Genomic DNA, 16,781 nt, shown 5'->3' on the forward strand with positions numbered 1-16,781 from the left:
CTTTCTGGAACGTGTTGATGTTTTTCTACCTTTCAATTATTCTTCAACTCACAGTGATTCAGGTACAGCAGTTAATATCCAAGGTATGAACTAGTAATAACTCTCTTGATCTAGATCTCTCATTCTTCATGTGCAGTTCCTACTGCTGGGCATGGAACTTTGGCTAAGTTTCTACAATCCTCCCTTCAAAAGAAGTAAACGTTTCAAGATCAAATTCGTCTCAATATCTGAGATAAGACCAGTTCAAAACAAGAGGAGGTAAGACAGATAGAAAGGTAGTTTTGTTGCTCTCACGCTGTTCTCACCTACCATAAGTAAGGATTGTTTATTTTATTTTATTTTTTTTTCTACAGAAGTAATGGGGAAATCACAAACACCTACTGTCTAATTGCCTCCTGCATGGAAACAAAGTGAAGAAAGCAAAGGAATTTATTAGATTGACAGGTTAGCTACAATGAGAATGCTGTTAGCTGGAAGTGAATTTACTATACATGTTTACAACAACAGATAGCTGTAATAGGAATGCTCTCAGCTGGAAGCTGGGACCGGATCCAGCCACTTTGCACTCCCATTTGAAAAGTGCAAAAGGCATTAGAATAGAAGAGATGCTGGCCTTGGGTCAGCATGTTGTGTTTGTAAAAATACTTCAGCTAGTTTACCCCTGGGACTCTGGAGGTTTATGAGTGTCCAAGCCTGCCAAACTGCACAGCTTTCACAGACCTATTAGAACCGCACCGAGACCAGAACCCTCGGTCCCACTCAGGGCTGCAGTACCCAGCAGGCCATTACTTGCTGGTTTTAGTCAGGTAGAATTTGTCTTGGCTTCTGTCAGACTTTTATCAACATGAAGACTTAATGATTTCGGTCTTTGAAAACAAAACAAAGCCATAAGAGGTTGATCCAATCAACCAGCCTCATTAGATAAATTTTACAGAGTAGTTTCCTCAAGCTGCATCCTGTTACTTTACTTGTATGTTTTGGCAGTGGGATAGTTTAACAATAACCAAAAAATTAAGTTGAACATACAACATAGTTACTTCAGTGCCATTTCAAATTTCACTGGGAACACTAATTTTGTCCCACTACTCATTGTTCTCTGTCTACATTTGCAAAAGGTCTGTTTCTATATGCTCTTTCACCTTGACTGTTTGATACAGAGCTATCAAAGCCTAATTAGCTTCCACATCACAGATGACCACCTAAAAGGCTTTCCTGTTATTGTTTCATGAGGGTCCTTCCCCGAACCCATCCACTGTCCCCCACACTAGCATAGGTCCTCATCTGAAGTGGAAAGATACTGAGAACGATGTCGTGTTTAGCATAAACAAAGGAGTGGCACTTAGAGAACTGGCTACTTGCTGTTGGTAACAGCCCTGTTTGAGGACATGCTCCGTTAGAGGTCTCAATCCTCAACTCCTAACCGAACGCTACAAATGACTGTATATGCGTTCTTCCTCCTTTCAACACCTAGGCTCCAAGCAGTCAGCTTTCTAGACAATGAGAAGAAAGAGTGGTCCCTTCTTAATTGCTGTAGATACTTTCTACCTATGTTGGGACAGGCTATTAAGTACTAATTAAATACCAAGTTCAAGATGAAAGAAAATTAAAATTGCACGTCTATTAAAAGAAATCATTATTCTATAATTTAAACAGAGCTCCTCAGTAGTGCTCAGGAACGTATAATAAAGACCATGTATGGGTAGGTGTAATTGGATGCAGTTGCCTTAGGAACAGAAGCTCAGCATATAAAGCAGGAAGCCTGCTTAAAAGGCAAACTCAAAGACTTAAGCCTGGTGGGTGAAACCTGGCTTGACTGAAGGTAATGACAGAAATGCCATGGATTTGGTTGGAGTCAGAGATTCATCCCATATAGTTTTTCTAATTCTCTCAGATCTGCAATATTAGTATGAGTGTAGAGCTGAATAATATATTACTTTGAGCCAGAACTGCTCTACTGGAGGCACATTTCCCAGTTTCCTTTATGCAGTAATTTCATTAGGAAGAGAAAAGTACCTGGGGAGTCATAAGAAAGTCTAGGTTTACACTCTGGAGATTCTGATATCATTCCCACTTCAAATGTATTTTTACTACATAGACAAGAGATATTGTGCTTCTAAAGAAGTGTAGGATGGGAAAGAATTTGACATGCAGAAAGAAAATATAATCTGGTATATAAGTGTCATTTTAAAGTAATATTAATAGCGAAGATTCCTACAAAGATGCCTTGCAAAAATCTTTTCATCTTCTGAACTTTCCAGGAATAAATACAGAATGCCTAATATTGCTTGCCAGAAGCACTTCCAGTGAGATTCAATCTGTACTATGTACATACCAGAAACAGAAGGTACAAAGTCTCTGTACAAGATTCAAGACCTATTTCATTTCCCTACTGAGAACATACTTGTTCACGCTTCTATGATTAACATACCATTTTTGTTTCTATTTGGAGAAATATTATTAAACACAAGACTACTTCTCACTGTATGATGTCCAAACACATTTAGAGCAGTCTACCTCCTGACTTCACTATTTGTAAAAAGTAGAGAATTTCCTACACATATTGAACTACACATAACTAAGGTGTAAAGTTTGAAATAGGAAAAGATACTATATTTTCTTTCTGTCTGATGCAAGAAAAGCAAATAAAAAAGTCGTTTGTTCGTTTTTAATAAAAAATGCAAATAGCAAAGTACTTTAAAGCGATTGTTTTTGCAAAAAGCATGAGTCCTAAATTTCATATTTCCTTCTCTGATTGAAGTTTATGGATTTTCACTCCATTTTTAACCTTCTGGGACAACTTTTATTAAGGGCTTCCAAAGACCAGGAAATAATTTTATGAGCAGGAACCAGAGGTCAAATTCTATGCTGCGACTCTAAGAGGATTATCATAAACCTTACAGGCAAACTGTGGGAACAGGGATTTGCGATATATTGGTGCCCTCCTCATACATTCTCCCAGGATAATCTGGCAAGCTGGATAAACTGCCTAGGAGTCAGATAGCCTCCTAAAATCCCTGATGTTGTATGCAATGGTAAATCTACTCCTCCATGTTAATCTGTGTACACCAACTCATGCTTGTGTTGCTGGATGCAGGACTCCCATGGTATCTACAATACTAATTAAATGTGGGCTTATATTCATTTTCAAGTCGAGACCCACCTGTCATGACTATCAAGTTTTAAACTTCTGAACACATCATAATTCAGCTCATCAGGGCATAATCTCTAGGTTGCATGCAACCTGAGTTCCCAAATTCAGGCCTACAGAACACATCACTTAGGCAAGAAATAGCTGAAATTCAAGTTATTTACTGTTACATGGAACATGCCACCTGAAACCATAAGCAGTCTAAAGTTTATCTAGCATAAAATGTCTAGATACACTGGAAAATTAAACACGATTACCATAAAGGCTGTAACCATGTTAGTTTGCTCTAACAAATACTAGTATGTATGGCTGTGCACTTCAACAAATCTCAAAGCTTTCAAAAGATTTGCATGAAGTGAGCAGGAGAGCCAATGGAGTTAAAGCCATGAAGACTTATTTCCTGTTTCACAGCGCAAAGACTGGATGATTGATCTGAATTCTGGCACTACTTCAGCTAGGGCAAAAATGTGTGAGTAGCTTATTCTACTGAAAACCATGTTAAGCCATATTGTCTGCATACAAGTTACTGTTTTAAAAAGGAGAGCCAACCCCAGAGTTCCAGGATATGACTATGAAGACAGTATCATCATCATACAAGCATAAGATCTCTGAAGGGACAGGTTCACTTTCCACCTATGCACAAACCCACAGTCCATTCACACAGCTGCATGGATCTGGCAAAGCCACATCAAAATATCAAAGTATCTGAAACCACTTAAATGAACATTTTTTTTTGGTAAGGGGAGCTAACCAAATTCAGCATGCCAAAGCTTAAAGAAAATGAAACCAGGGAATGCCATCCCTGCATCCCTCCAATCCATGGCATGTTTCATTGAGCCATTCATGAAACAAATAGTTCTCCATGGTCTCAGGTGCAATCATAGCATCTTTTTTTGAGGAAAAAAATAGCACGTGCCCTCTGAAGATAATCAGAGAATCAAAAATGCTCAGGGAACCAGGTTCTATAACAAGATATATCACATGAAGGCTAGCCATTCCCTACGTAGAAATTGTCAGGTCATGGTTCCTTTCTCCAAAGGAAAGGGCTCATATTTCTGTTCTCAGAGTAGTCATTATTCACTGGCCATAGTGGAAAGTCTATGGCTTCTGCTTCCAAAACAAAGAGAAGGTCAGAACTACACCCTCAGATGCTCCAGGAGAGAGCCCATTGCCAAAGGGGTAAAGTTGCCTTTATGTAACTTTTCCATCACTCTTTTCATCTCCAGGCCTACTTGACATCAACTAAATGTCAGCAGTTATCAGTAGCTTCTGATTTACACCAGGAACATCAAACACAAACACCTCACTACATTAAAGACAGATTAGGGCACAACAACCCCCTCAAGACAGCCCTGACATGAGCCAGGTGAAATGACCAGTGAGGCTAATGACCTTTGCTGGCAATGCACTAAGCAATTTCAAGAGGGACAAACACCTCGGACCAAGAGTCTTTGTCCTTTTGTGGCTTTTTGCTTCAGTAATTACACAATAATATCCGTTATTACAGTAGGTCAGCACAGACTTTGCAGCCAGACTGCAATGAAGTTATCTTATGCGATTAATTGCTTTTATTAAACAAATTATCAATTAAAGTTGCAAATACATATCACACAGTACTCTCCAAAATCTATTACAGAAATTTCCCATAATGAAGGAAGAACCCCTCAATAAAGACAGATACAACTTCATAAACCTGATGCAAAATTGTTTCAAAAATAAACATTTCCTCCTAATTCTTAATAGTCGCCAAACACAGTTCAAGCAAATTAGTTTTCTCCCTTATTATTCTATATCAATACAGAGTAGTTTGTGGTTTTAGTAACAATCCATTATTATGGATTCAACACATTGATTACTGAACACAAACACATTTCTACTAAAAAATATATATACATACGTATATATACACACACAGTTCACTAGTAAAAGGAGTTTGAAATGCCGGTTAACACTTCTTCAAACCTGCTAACATGGGCCCCAACTTTACAAACACATAAAACTAGCATTTCCAGTAGGTTTGCATAGTAGAAACTTCAGTGGGATGTTCCACTGGAGAAACAACATTCAGTGATAACATTTAGTTAAGGGGTATATAATGAATGCTGGAAGCCAACAGCCCCCTAATTGCTGTTCTACGAACTGTTTTGCATAAGTGGCATACTGCATATGACATGTAATTAGAGCTGCATGGGAAAACAAAGTTGAAAGCAACCAATTAATTTGTTCAAATAATGAACAAACAAAAAAGTATCCATTTTGTAGGTTGCAATTCTTCGTTTCTTCACTGTGAAGACTCAATACAAAGATACAAACCAAAAAATGTTTACACAGCTGTCTACCTAAAAGTGGTAGTAACTTAACACTACACAATTAAAATTGTTTAGTAAACATGTTCACTAACATTTACAATTTACCAAATATTTACTAAGCAATTCAAAATGTTTAGTAAATCAGTTTAAATTACAATTTGCTTGGCTTGCCAGCAAGCAACTTAAAACTAGGAATCTGTGATTAATGAAACCCAAATTATAACAGGAAGCAGTTTTCTGCTCAGTATTGGCCCCAAAATATTTTACCTGAAAAAAAAAAAAAAAAAAAAAAAGGCCAGGGAACTCTCATGTCTTACCTCCTTTGGAATTATCTTGAAAAAGAACCTTCTGAAAGGCTGCCTGATCTCCCCCTAACTATTCACGTGGTATCTTTGCAGCTGCTCAGCATTCATCCCCTGTACTCCTTTGCTCTGTCTCACATGACCAGATTGTGCTATTCCTCTTTCATTCTCAACTGCAAGGCCACCCAAAGAGTTAAAGCCCACTGGGGTCTAAGAGATCTCTTCCCAATAAAGAAAAATGTCTCCTGTAATATTCTGGGACATCCACTGCAGACTTATGACTAGGTCTCTGAAGTATTTTGAGAGGCTGTGTCTGGGGACAGTTATTCTCAGTTACAAAGAGTACCACACATATGACGAAATGGCTTCAGGAGTTTTTGGGTGAGATGTCATTTGGATATGAGCCACTAATATCCTTGGTTTGTGTATAACCACACATAGGTTTAGCTTCCAGCAGACAACTACAGTGACAGTTGAATTAACAACACCACAACACTTTTAAAGCTACAATGCAATTGATTACCATCGCTTTTTTTCACCTGCAGGAGTGACCAGGCTTTGCTTAGCTTTTCCTGCTAGCATAACAATTAGCTATGTTAGTACTGTCAAAGAGCATTAGGAAAAAAAAAAAAGGAATTAAGCCACCAAACACCATAAATCTGACTTAAAACAATGAGGTAAAGCACATATTTTTACTTTTCTTCTGAGCTTCCGGGGGATTTTGACCTATACAGTGACCCTGGGGCAACTATCCAAGCTTTTCTTCCAGAGCCAAACATGTAGAGGTTAGTCCGTGTTTTCACCTGAAAAGCAAGATTCTCACATAATCACTTGAGCTCACGAACAGCAACATGAAGGATATCATTAAAGTACTGCATTAGTTATAAGAGCATGACCTTCAATATTTATGTATTGGAAAGTGAGTAACAATTTTAAATGAATCACTTACAGCTGGCCTGAAAATTGGTTTTCCCAGAGAAAACAATGCTCCTCTACTTCTGTCTTTGAACTTCTGGAGATTCCTGTATGTCACCTCAAAAACAAGTTAAGTTCTCACTCAGATGTCAAGACTAAAAACAGTATTTGCACAATTCTCACGTATTAATATAACTTCTATTCCACTATTTATATGGGTAAAACGATTATACTTTTAATTAGCTAAAACCAACATTAAACTACTACATTAAAAGGATCATAGAATCACAGAATGGCTTGGGTTGGAAGGGACCTCAAAGATCATCCAGTTCCATCCCCCCTGCCATGAGCAGGGATGCCACCCACTAGATCAGGTTGCCCAGGGCCTCATCCAACCTGGTCTTGAGCAATTCCAGGGATGGGGCACCCACAGCTTCTCTGGGCAGCCTGTGCCAGTGCCTCACCACCCTCAAAGTTCAAAGTAGTATCAAAGTTCAATAACTGTGACACTTTTCTTCTCAGACACTCATGCTTTCTGAGGAACATTTAGAAGATTTGTAAGCCAGTGTTTTCTATTAAGTTATTTACATTGGTGATAGCACTTAAATTCCATGCCCAGGTCAAGACCTACTGAGTTATATGCTGTATGAATAGTACGTCGCTGTATGAATAGTGTACATCAATATTCTGGGCATAAAAACCATATGGCTTGTTGTGTTGTTGTTGAAATAACGATGGAGAAATGTTAAAAATAGGGAACTACTGTTGAAGCTAGCAGGCAGAAGAAGAGACGGAGGTCTTCAGAGCTGCTGGATGCAAATCTTTCCCTTCCACCTGAACGACAACACACCACTTAAAAGAAGTCACCAGAACAACCTGTAATTACGTGCAAGATCAGAGTCATAGAAACGTTCACAAGCCATGGAACTGCGGTCCATTCCTACTAAACAGCACTGAGTTAAATACACATAATATTCTCCTAACATTATTTCTTCAAGTATAGTAATACCTGTAGCCACACAAAGAAGGTAACTGAATTAACAGTGTGATGCTAGGTGGTCTTATGGGCACCTAAAAGGAGAGAGGGTAACATATAATCCTGATTTGTCCATAATGAACCTGTATTTAAGAACACATTCTAAGGATACTTGAAAGTCCTTCTTTTAGAAGACAGACCCTGATCTTATACAAGGAACAGAGGTGTACAGATGATCAGTAGGAAAAGAAAGACTGCAAAAGAGGGATAGCTCGCTGAAGCCCAGATGCATGTATTTAGAATATTAATCACATGGTGACAGACTGTGATATTGAATCACTACAGAATAGACCAAGCCCATGTAGAAAGCAATGAACATCTGACAAAGGTACTTGCTGTGCACTCTTCAGGTGGAAATAAGCACTCTGCCAATTGCTACAGTAATTAAAATGAACAGTCTTCCTTACGGATCAGCATGACAGTTCAGCAGTTTAGTCACAGCTGTCTTTCACAAGTACAGAAAAGTTCTTGGGTCTATACTTCTAAAAAAGTTTGAAGCCTAAATCCCAGTTACACTGGTGCTAAATAGAAATATGTCTGCTCACTTCCAAACTTGTCTTTCCTCTTGAACTTAAGTCACAGGCTTTTAGAGGCAGAAACCATGGTAATTTACTTAACCTTCATGAAACAGAAGAGCACTGATAATACAGCTCTAACAACAGTTTGATCTCCAAACAACAAAAAGGCCGTCACTGGGATGTACATTTTTTTTTAAACTAAATTCTTTGATCCCTACGTGTTAATTAAAATTTTTTAAAAGTCAATTAACATACTGCCTGTTGATATCAAAGATTTCACAAATACTGAGCTCTACCACTGACACAGCTGTATTAGAGTATGATTCTACTGAATCTTGCTTGTTTCTTCCCCCCACCTTTGCATTCCAGAAATCAAATCAGATGCTGCAAAACTGTCCCCCCATGGGACAAATATGAATGTTTGATTTAGACTCAAGAGCAGTTATTTCCACAAATAGCCTGAAACTCAGTAGCAAGAATTTCAGAAAAATACGTACTGCCAGATTGGATCAGGGCACACTCCTATCCTCTTTCTGGATATTGCCTTTGGTGGGCAGAGGCAATGGAGGAAAGTGCAAGAACGCCTCAGGAAGAGATGGTCTGCCTCCCACACTAATTTGTACTCTGAATAATGAAGTTTAATAGTTTCTCCAATATTTTTCCCAAGTTACTGTAATTGTAATTTAGAGCAGCGACAAGATCTACAATCCTTTGAACTCTTGGTCTCAAAAACAAATGTTTCTTCAAAAATTATTTTTCCTATCAGTTTTTAATTGACAGCTTTTCATCTTCATTGACTGTCCATCTGTTTTTTTTCTAACAACACAGTAAGAAGAAAAACTCTCTTTCTGCCAGGGCAGCATACACCAATACCTTTCAAACTTTTGTTCTTACCTCTTTAAGATAAGCAGACAAAACTCTTAAGACTCTTAATAGACTGTCTGTATTCTTTTCCTTACTCATCTTAAAGACTTCTTTGATCATTTTCAAGAGGAAATAACCAATATTGCACAATATTTCACTAGGCTATACACTAAATCCTCTGAAAGCATCATAATAACACAAAAACACATTGCATTATTCCAGTTCCTAAAATCTGGTTTGAAGGTGCAGTCAAACAGCAGAGGTCTTCACTGAGCTGTGTACAGTCCCATCCTATTCCCTCTCACAAGCTGATGCAGTGATGTGAAACTTTGCAGGCTGGACTGGTAATTTTAGCATTTTCAGGGAACACAAGACTTCTATTTGTGACAGGGAATGTCATTTGTTAACATCTGGGCTATTCACCTGCCTCGAGCAGGTCTCCCTAGAGCAATGCAGAGTCCTTTCTTTTTCTGTCCAGTCCATAACATTCTGTGATTTTGGCAGACCTTTCCTTCTTCCTCCCCTCTTTCCATCTTATTTATAAGTATATTAAATATAGGATTTGGTCAGTAATTCACAGGATTTTGTTAACAACCAGCAAAGGCTTCTTGAATGTCTCAATTTTAAATACCTATAAACAGTCTAAATAATGCATATGAGGAACACTGTTGTGTGGAAAAAAAAGGAGATCTGGCCCTTCAGGTGATTTAGTTATAATAAAATAATGTCACAAAGATATATAGAAAAAATGTGATGAGATCAAACCATGTTACTGACTTACTTTCCAGAAAGCAGATCCATTATTAATGCACTCCATTAATTATACTCATTATTTACATAGTGCCAACAGCACAAATGTCTACAAGCACACACAATAAAATGACAAAAACCACAAGGGAGCAATCTGAACTTAATAAAAATTGTTTGTTCACAGTTCTTGGGCCAATTAAACCCCATAAATGAAAAGTCACAAGGAAAATCCATATCCCCAAACTAACTGCACAAGCTCAAGTTGAAGGACTATTTAAAGAGTCCTGTTTCAAAGTAGCCGTTACAAAGTTAGCTTCCCACTTCAGACGATTTACCCCATTTACATCCATTTGGTCAGCTATTCAGCTGATGTTCATCAACACAGGTCTTCTTCAGCCATGCCACACAGTACCAGCTAGAGAGATGGGTCTTTTCTTTTGTGGTGCCTTTTTTTTTTTTTTTTTTCCCCACACTTCTAGCAACCCAGATTTTCAATTGGCAACGATTTCATATGACCTATTATTTTTAGGCACAAAAGTAAGAAACTCAGACAACTTTTGTATTTATATTCCACCATTACAACTCAAGTATGTAATTTTGTTATTCAGAATGAGCTACCAGAGAAGATATAACTAGGCTAGCAAGCTGAGGCTTGCAATTAACTTTTTCAGACACAGTTATGAATTTCAACAAACAAGTTATAATTGAGGAGTTAGCATGACCATTATTATTTCAGAAGGATCTGCCACAGCAGCTCAGCGCGACTTCAGCTGGACTATTAGTCACTGTGTCAGATGCAAGCACTAATACCCAACTCAGCCTGGCATCAGCATACGATCTGATGCTGAAAACTGACCTGAATAAGCTTTACTCTCAGGAATGATCCCAATCCAGGCAATGGATTTGCTCTTAGAGAAATCCCATACTCCCTCGTGAGTAAAGTAGCAAATATCAGACATTTCTGTCAAAATAAAAATAAATAAATAATAATAAAAAAGCTCTCTCAGAAGAAGTCTTTGAATATTTATCAGTAAAGCCCTATCATCAGGCAATCAGAAGTGGCTCACAAAAACTGAACAAGTACCACATACCACGCTTTCTTGCATCTTCCTCTTTCATTATTAAGCACATGAGCAAAGGGATAATCCGTGAGTAAACATTTCAGAATGTTTACACTTAATACTTAGGAAAGCGCACCACGAAAACAGTCACTTTGTCAGAGCCAGTGTTCCCAGCAAAACTGACTTTTGTTACAGCATGATCATTTTAACAACAACAACAAAAAAAAAAAACTGTGATGATATGAACAGCATTTGAACAACCAAAATATTTTTATGACTTGAGTTAATGGGTAACTTATTTTTAGAACTTGTTAAGTCATGCAATTACCACCGTGGAGATGAAAGATGGGCAAGAAACTGGGAGTGTTAGTGCAAGAATACTAGCTGATATATTACAACCCCTCAAGGTCTCATTTCCTTCATAAATCACGTCTATGGAGGGACACGGCTAGGCTTCTCTTCGTGGCGGTATCGCAGGAAGTTTCTTTCTCAAGTGCAGGAATATGGAAGAGACAGCTCCATTTGACCCAGGAAAGGCATAAAAACGAGATTAAGCACTGCGAAGATCTGACAGACCTCTAACACAACAGAAAGACGTACCGAGAAGGCGTCCCTTTTGAGAGCAGGGCGTGCGTGAATGCAGCGGGGCTTTTTCAGAGCTGTCACAAATCCGGCGATCAACACATCACCGAGCGCGTCGGCAGTACTAAGGCACCTAAACGGGCTCTCCCGGTTGCAGGATCCCAAATTTACCCCGTGGCTAGCGGCAAGCCAGCCCCCCCAACACCACCACCACCCCCGGGGACTCACGTTTGTAGCTGGCGGCCCAGGGCTGGTAGCCGTAGTAGCCGGTGATGCGCAGGATCCTCTCCTCGATGGAGGTGAGCCCCACGGAGGCGCTGGTGAGGTCCTCCACGGAGCGGGACCACTTGAGGTCCTCCTTGATGGCCTCGTCCACCACCAGGTACTTGAGCTGCCGCAGCTGCGGGCTGATGTCGGACAGCCGCCGGGGGCTCACGTCGGGGGAGCGCCGCATGCCGCTGGGGGCCGGGAGAGGGGCGTCAGGGGGCGGCCGCCCCCCGCCACCTCCCGCCCGACAACTTTCCCCTCCGCCCGGGTGCGGTGGGTGTCCCCGTCCCCGACCCCGTCCCCGTCCCCGTCCCCGCCCGGTACTCACAGCGTGGCGGCTTTGCCCCGCGCCGAGCCGTTGGGGAACTCGCGGATCCCCATGGGGAGCAGCAGCAGCGAGGGCTGGGGGGCGCCCAGACTTCTCGGCGGGGCGAGCCGGCGGCGCCCACCGGCCGGGTGCGAGGCGGGAGGGAGGGAAGGAAGGGAGGAAGGAAGGAGGGGAGACGAGAAGGAGCGGGCGGCGAGGCGGCGGCCGCGGAGGGTCCCCGGGCTGGCGCTCGCCCCGCAGGGAGAGGCGAGGGGCGGGCCGCCGCCGCTGCTGCCGCCGCCTGCCGAGCGCCGGCGGGCGGGGGCCGGGCAGGGCGAGCTCCGCGCTCCGCGCCCCCCGCCCCAGCGCGCCGCCAGCGGCCGCCGGCAGGGGGAGCCCCGCGGCCCCGCCACCCACAGCCGCCCGGCCAACGGCCGCGCCGCGCGACCCCTGCTGGCCGCCCGCAGCCCCGGCCCGGCCCCACGCGGGGCACCGCCCGCAGCCCCGGCCCGCCCCACGCCGCCCTCAGGAACCCTTCTGCGGGGGCTTCTGCAGAATCCCCTCAGAATCCTTCTGTGGGGGTTTCCGCACGCCTCAGGCAGCGGGCCGAACAAGGGAAGTGCGTGGTAAACACGCAGGTGAGGCTGGGTGAAGGTTGGGGTGTGCACCCGGTACGGACACGTATGTTCAGTCCGTTTTTAAAAAAATAAAAATAATAGATGTTTGGTCGTCTATAGATACAGTTGGAGTTATTTAAATAACTTTGTGGGTATGTGTGTCTTATAGGAGAGGAAACTGAGAAGTCCCAGCAGAAGAGATCGTTCAGTGCATGCGTTCGCTTTACCAGAGATAGCAAACCACGAACATGGACACAAACCAGTGCCGGTTAATGCAGGCCTTCCTGATGGCTAAAGGTAACGTTCAACAATCGCTGTGTCACTTTCAAAAACAGAAAGTAAAGCAGCCACAGCTGGCAGGAGACAAACTAATATCAAACACCCGTATCAAATCACACACTGAATTTGTGTTATTACTTACGCAACAATTATTTTGTCTGTGAAAGTGAAAACATTTGTAGCTGGGCAAGTACTTCTGAAACCCAGTCAAGGGATCAGCAGTGCTCCAACAGCACAAGCACTGAGCAACCACACAGGCGTTTGGCAGCATGATAGAGCGCCCTGCCAGGCATGCACACCAATGCAGGAAGGTGACTTGGGCTAAGCTGAGGGGATGGAAACAACATTCACGAAACCCACAGGTACTGGTGACTTAAATCTCCTCAGATGTTCAGAGCAGCAGTAGTGATAACAAGCAAGAATAGGATTAGACATTTCAGTCAGGCCTAAGTCCAGTATCACTCCATATGCAGAGTCTATACTCTTCCCAGCTTTAAGTGAAAGACAAGAATAGGATGTCATCTGAGAATTACCTGTGCTACTGCATGTATCTGGTGTCAAATCTCTCCATTATTATTCATACAAGACTCTCAAACTGTACTAAAAATAACGTCCAGAAATGCAAGTCTGGGCTAGCTGTGCTCAGTACAGGGCTAATTCACATTGGCATGGGAAAACAGCATAAAGTTCTTTCAGAGCTGGAGCAAACAGAGGCTCAGTCAACCAAGCCCAGCCAAGCAGTGATATCTGCTGAGCATTTACCCACCCCTCATCATGTGCTGGGCAGGTAGGCTGGTGCAGAGTAGCAAAGGCTTGGTTAGCACTGCTGGACTGCCAGTGAAGTATGTCACTGTCCATTTTCTGTATTCCCAGAAAGGTGCCATGGAATTCAGAGGCTCTACTGCACACTTCTCCACTTTATATTCCAGAACCATCTCATTCCTTACACATGCCCCAAAAAAGATTGTTTTTCTGCTGTTTTTTTTCTTTCCCAGCTACTGTCATTTCAAGGTGTAAAAGGAATGATGGATGACCGTTAATACTTTCTCCTGTCATGCAAGTAAGTGACTTTGGACAGCTTGGGTGGCAGTGCTGACAAACTTGAAGTGAGTATGCATCTTGTGAGAGAGTAGAAAATGCATGGAAAATGGTAAAGTTTTGAAAATTGAATTGTTTAGTGAAACATTTGAAAATTACAGTAAGAGGCAACATCAACACAGTTAGCTCTTAGGATCTTGTCAAACCTTGCTATAAATGTTTCTTCTTAAACGTAGAGCTGCTGTGGACATGCAAGTAAAAATTCTCATGTTCACTATTTTAATTATGCTTAAACATTGTACTTGAAATTGAAACTGACAATATGGCATTGGATGCTAAAAGATAAATATTCAGTCCCACATGATTTTGAATTTGTGGATTCATGGAGCTGACTTGAGATTTTTTGTATGAGGAGAGAAAAAGTAGTGTATAAACTAGCAATGCTCCCCAAGAGTAAGGAACAAGTTACGGAGAAAACATTTGCTAAATGTTTTGTATACCTGTCTAAGGAATATACCTACACACTATGAAGGAATAGTGGGCAAAACGGAGCAGGATTTGTCTCAGGTTAGGTAGGAGCCACCCAGTACTGTATGCACCGCCAAACTGGAACCACTGTGAATGGCTTTTCTGAACCTTTTACTAGTGCATTAACTTTAATAAAATACCTACAATCTTTCAAGCACAGAAGAGTTGGGAAATATTGTACTTGAAATAACAGCAGAGCTCTGTAGGAGGGAACAGTATTTGTTAGAGAGTGTAGTGACTTTATTCTGGCCTGTTAGATGCACATTTTCTTTCCCTAGACAAGAAATGATATGCTTGACTGATAGTCAGCTCTTAAATACAACCATTAAGATATATCAGCACTATATAGACATTATGATGCCATGCCAGAGGAAAATATCATTTAAAAGGTATTTATTTTCATCTCCTATCTGTACCAGTTTGGCATAAGTTTATCCAAGATGGAAATTTACACTTACCAAAATATTATTCATTTCATGTGAAGGGCTAATGATTTCTACCCACCTCCCAAGATGAGTTTCACATTTAGAGGATACAGCGACAGGAGTAGGATAACATAGAAGAGAGATTTCAGTGGGCAAGACAACAGTCAAAACTGCAGAAACTACTATCTTCTCTTCTAGGAACTCAGGGTCTTTAGAAGAGGACCCAGCTTCCTCCTTAAGCAAGTATTCTTCTGACTGAGTCTCTCTGCAGTTGATGTATGTTCCTGCTCCTCAGTATTTGTATCCTTATTACTGAAGATGCGTACCTGAGCCATTAATCAGATGTTCCTGCCCCAGGGATTTTTGGGTTTTAGACAGAAATACAATGTACATGATAGAAGCCCCATATAACACAGGGAAATACTTATATGGCAAAACTATTAATTTTCTCTAGCTGGAGTCAGATTTGACATCCACATGAATATAATGCTACGCTATAGCCAAAGTGGCTCCAGCTAAATCAGTGGGACCGATTTAATATTAGTATGCTATTCTGACTGGATAAGAGTGCAACTTCGAACATAATCTATTTCACCTGCAAATTTTTGAGTCAGCAACAAAAAATATGTAGCTAAAGACTTTCTAGTCTATCATGGGTAACCTTGCTTGTATTCACGTTTTAAAATATCTACTACTGCCTTTAAATGGTATAAATAAACCCAGAGAACCAAGAAAGACTGATAGAGTGGACAGATGCTGGCCAAATGCAAAACTGAATAATAAGCAAAATCAGCTCAACTACCTTCAACAGACTCACACTTGCTTTCTCAAGTAGAGGGAGAGTGTGCTGGAGCAAACACAGATAAATTTAAGACAAGTTGCAGCACATTTTTCATGTAAGCTCCCACATTGTTCTCAGACACCTGCAACGCACAGGCAAAACCAAACAAGCATCAGGATTTCAGGCATGACTCCTTGCCAAAAGCAACTAGAAAGCTCTGAAAATTATGATGTAGCTGCCTGTTGCAGTCAGGAAGGGATGCACAGAGTCAGTGTCTCAGTTCCAGGGAGGTATGTTGCTTTATATAAAGCTGATTTTAATCTGCTACTTCAATGCTGCTGAATATAAACTGTTCAGCTTCTTCTTTGCCAGTGGAAAATAGAAGCCTCTTACATTTGGAATTGAAAATAGGTCTATTGATTGTTTTGCTATCCATTGTTAGTTGAGAAGTGCAGGGAAAGAAAAAACTTTTTTTTAGGGCATCTCATCATTTCTTTGCAGTGTATGAGCATTGCCCTTGTGTCTCTTCTCAATTCAAGTGGAAAACTGAGAATCGAAAAGCAGAAAGATAGTCTTTGTTTTTAAAGTCTCCTTCCTCATTTTCCTTCTTCCAGCAACAGACCCCAAAAGGACTGTAGGAGGTGTCAAAGACAGAAAATACAGAACAGCAGATCTCTTCAGTGTCCCGTATTTTGAGAAATGCCAGAGGCATAAATCCCAAAGTCAATCTGTGCTCTACATATACTTGGTATCTGCCATCATGTTGTGCCATTTCAAGAAATTTATACCAGAAATAAAGGACTACAAAACAAGGATTAAGGAAAGACTAGTTACTGGTCTTGCAAGTTTTCTGCATTTGTCTATCATTCCTATTTTGTCCTTTTCACTTCACTGACTGTAGTATGAGTTTTTCTGAAAGGAAAGTCAAACAATATGGGAATAAGGAGAAGGGGGAAATCACGGCAACAGCTATCTACCCTGACAAGCCGAGGAAGACCACCAAAAGAAATAATAGAAAAGCAGCCATGAAGATTTAGGGGAGAGAATTAAAGGC

The 16,781-nt window shown here is 41.1% G+C and overlaps 1 protein-coding gene and 1 long non-coding RNA gene across 12 annotated transcripts in view; one reads left to right on the plus strand and one right to left on the minus strand.

Moving 5' to 3' along the window:
* Nucleotides 1–12,321, minus strand: part of SLC35F3 (solute carrier family 35 member F3) — a 170,347-nt gene extending 158,026 nt beyond the window's left edge. For 2 of the 8 annotated variants that reach the window (XM_080586424.1, XM_080586421.1), the window contains exons 1-3: nt 12,081–12,320; nt 11,714–11,943; nt 10,699–10,803 (exon numbers count right to left, since the gene is read on the minus strand). In XM_080586424.1, the coding sequence (XP_080442550.1) occupies nt 10,699–10,803; nt 11,714–11,943; nt 12,081–12,133 (388 nt within the window). In that variant the 5' untranslated portion in view covers nt 12,134–12,320. The other 6 variants (XM_080586426.1, XM_080586427.1, XM_080586422.1 and 3 more) reach the window with 6 other exon arrangements.
* Nucleotides 12,322–12,496: 175 nt separating this feature from the next.
* LOC308192639 lies at nt 12,497–16,540 on the plus strand. Of its 4 annotated transcripts, none has more exons than XR_013948953.1 (5): nt 12,497–12,697; nt 12,846–12,973; nt 13,951–14,015; nt 15,145–15,246; nt 16,342–16,540. It is a non-coding gene; the product is annotated as an uncharacterized lncRNA (long non-coding RNA). The 4 variants fall into 4 exon arrangements; XR_013948954.1 differs by having other exon boundaries at nt 12,498–12,697; nt 15,145–15,222; XR_013948955.1 differs by having other exon boundaries at nt 12,499–12,697; nt 15,145–15,185.
* The last annotated feature ends 241 nt before the right edge of the window (nt 16,541–16,781 follow it).

This window comes from Anser brachyrhynchus (assembly GCF_964034855.1).
Source record: "Anser brachyrhynchus genome assembly, chromosome: 3".
NCBI lineage: Eukaryota > Metazoa > Chordata > Aves > Anseriformes > Anatidae > Anser > Anser brachyrhynchus.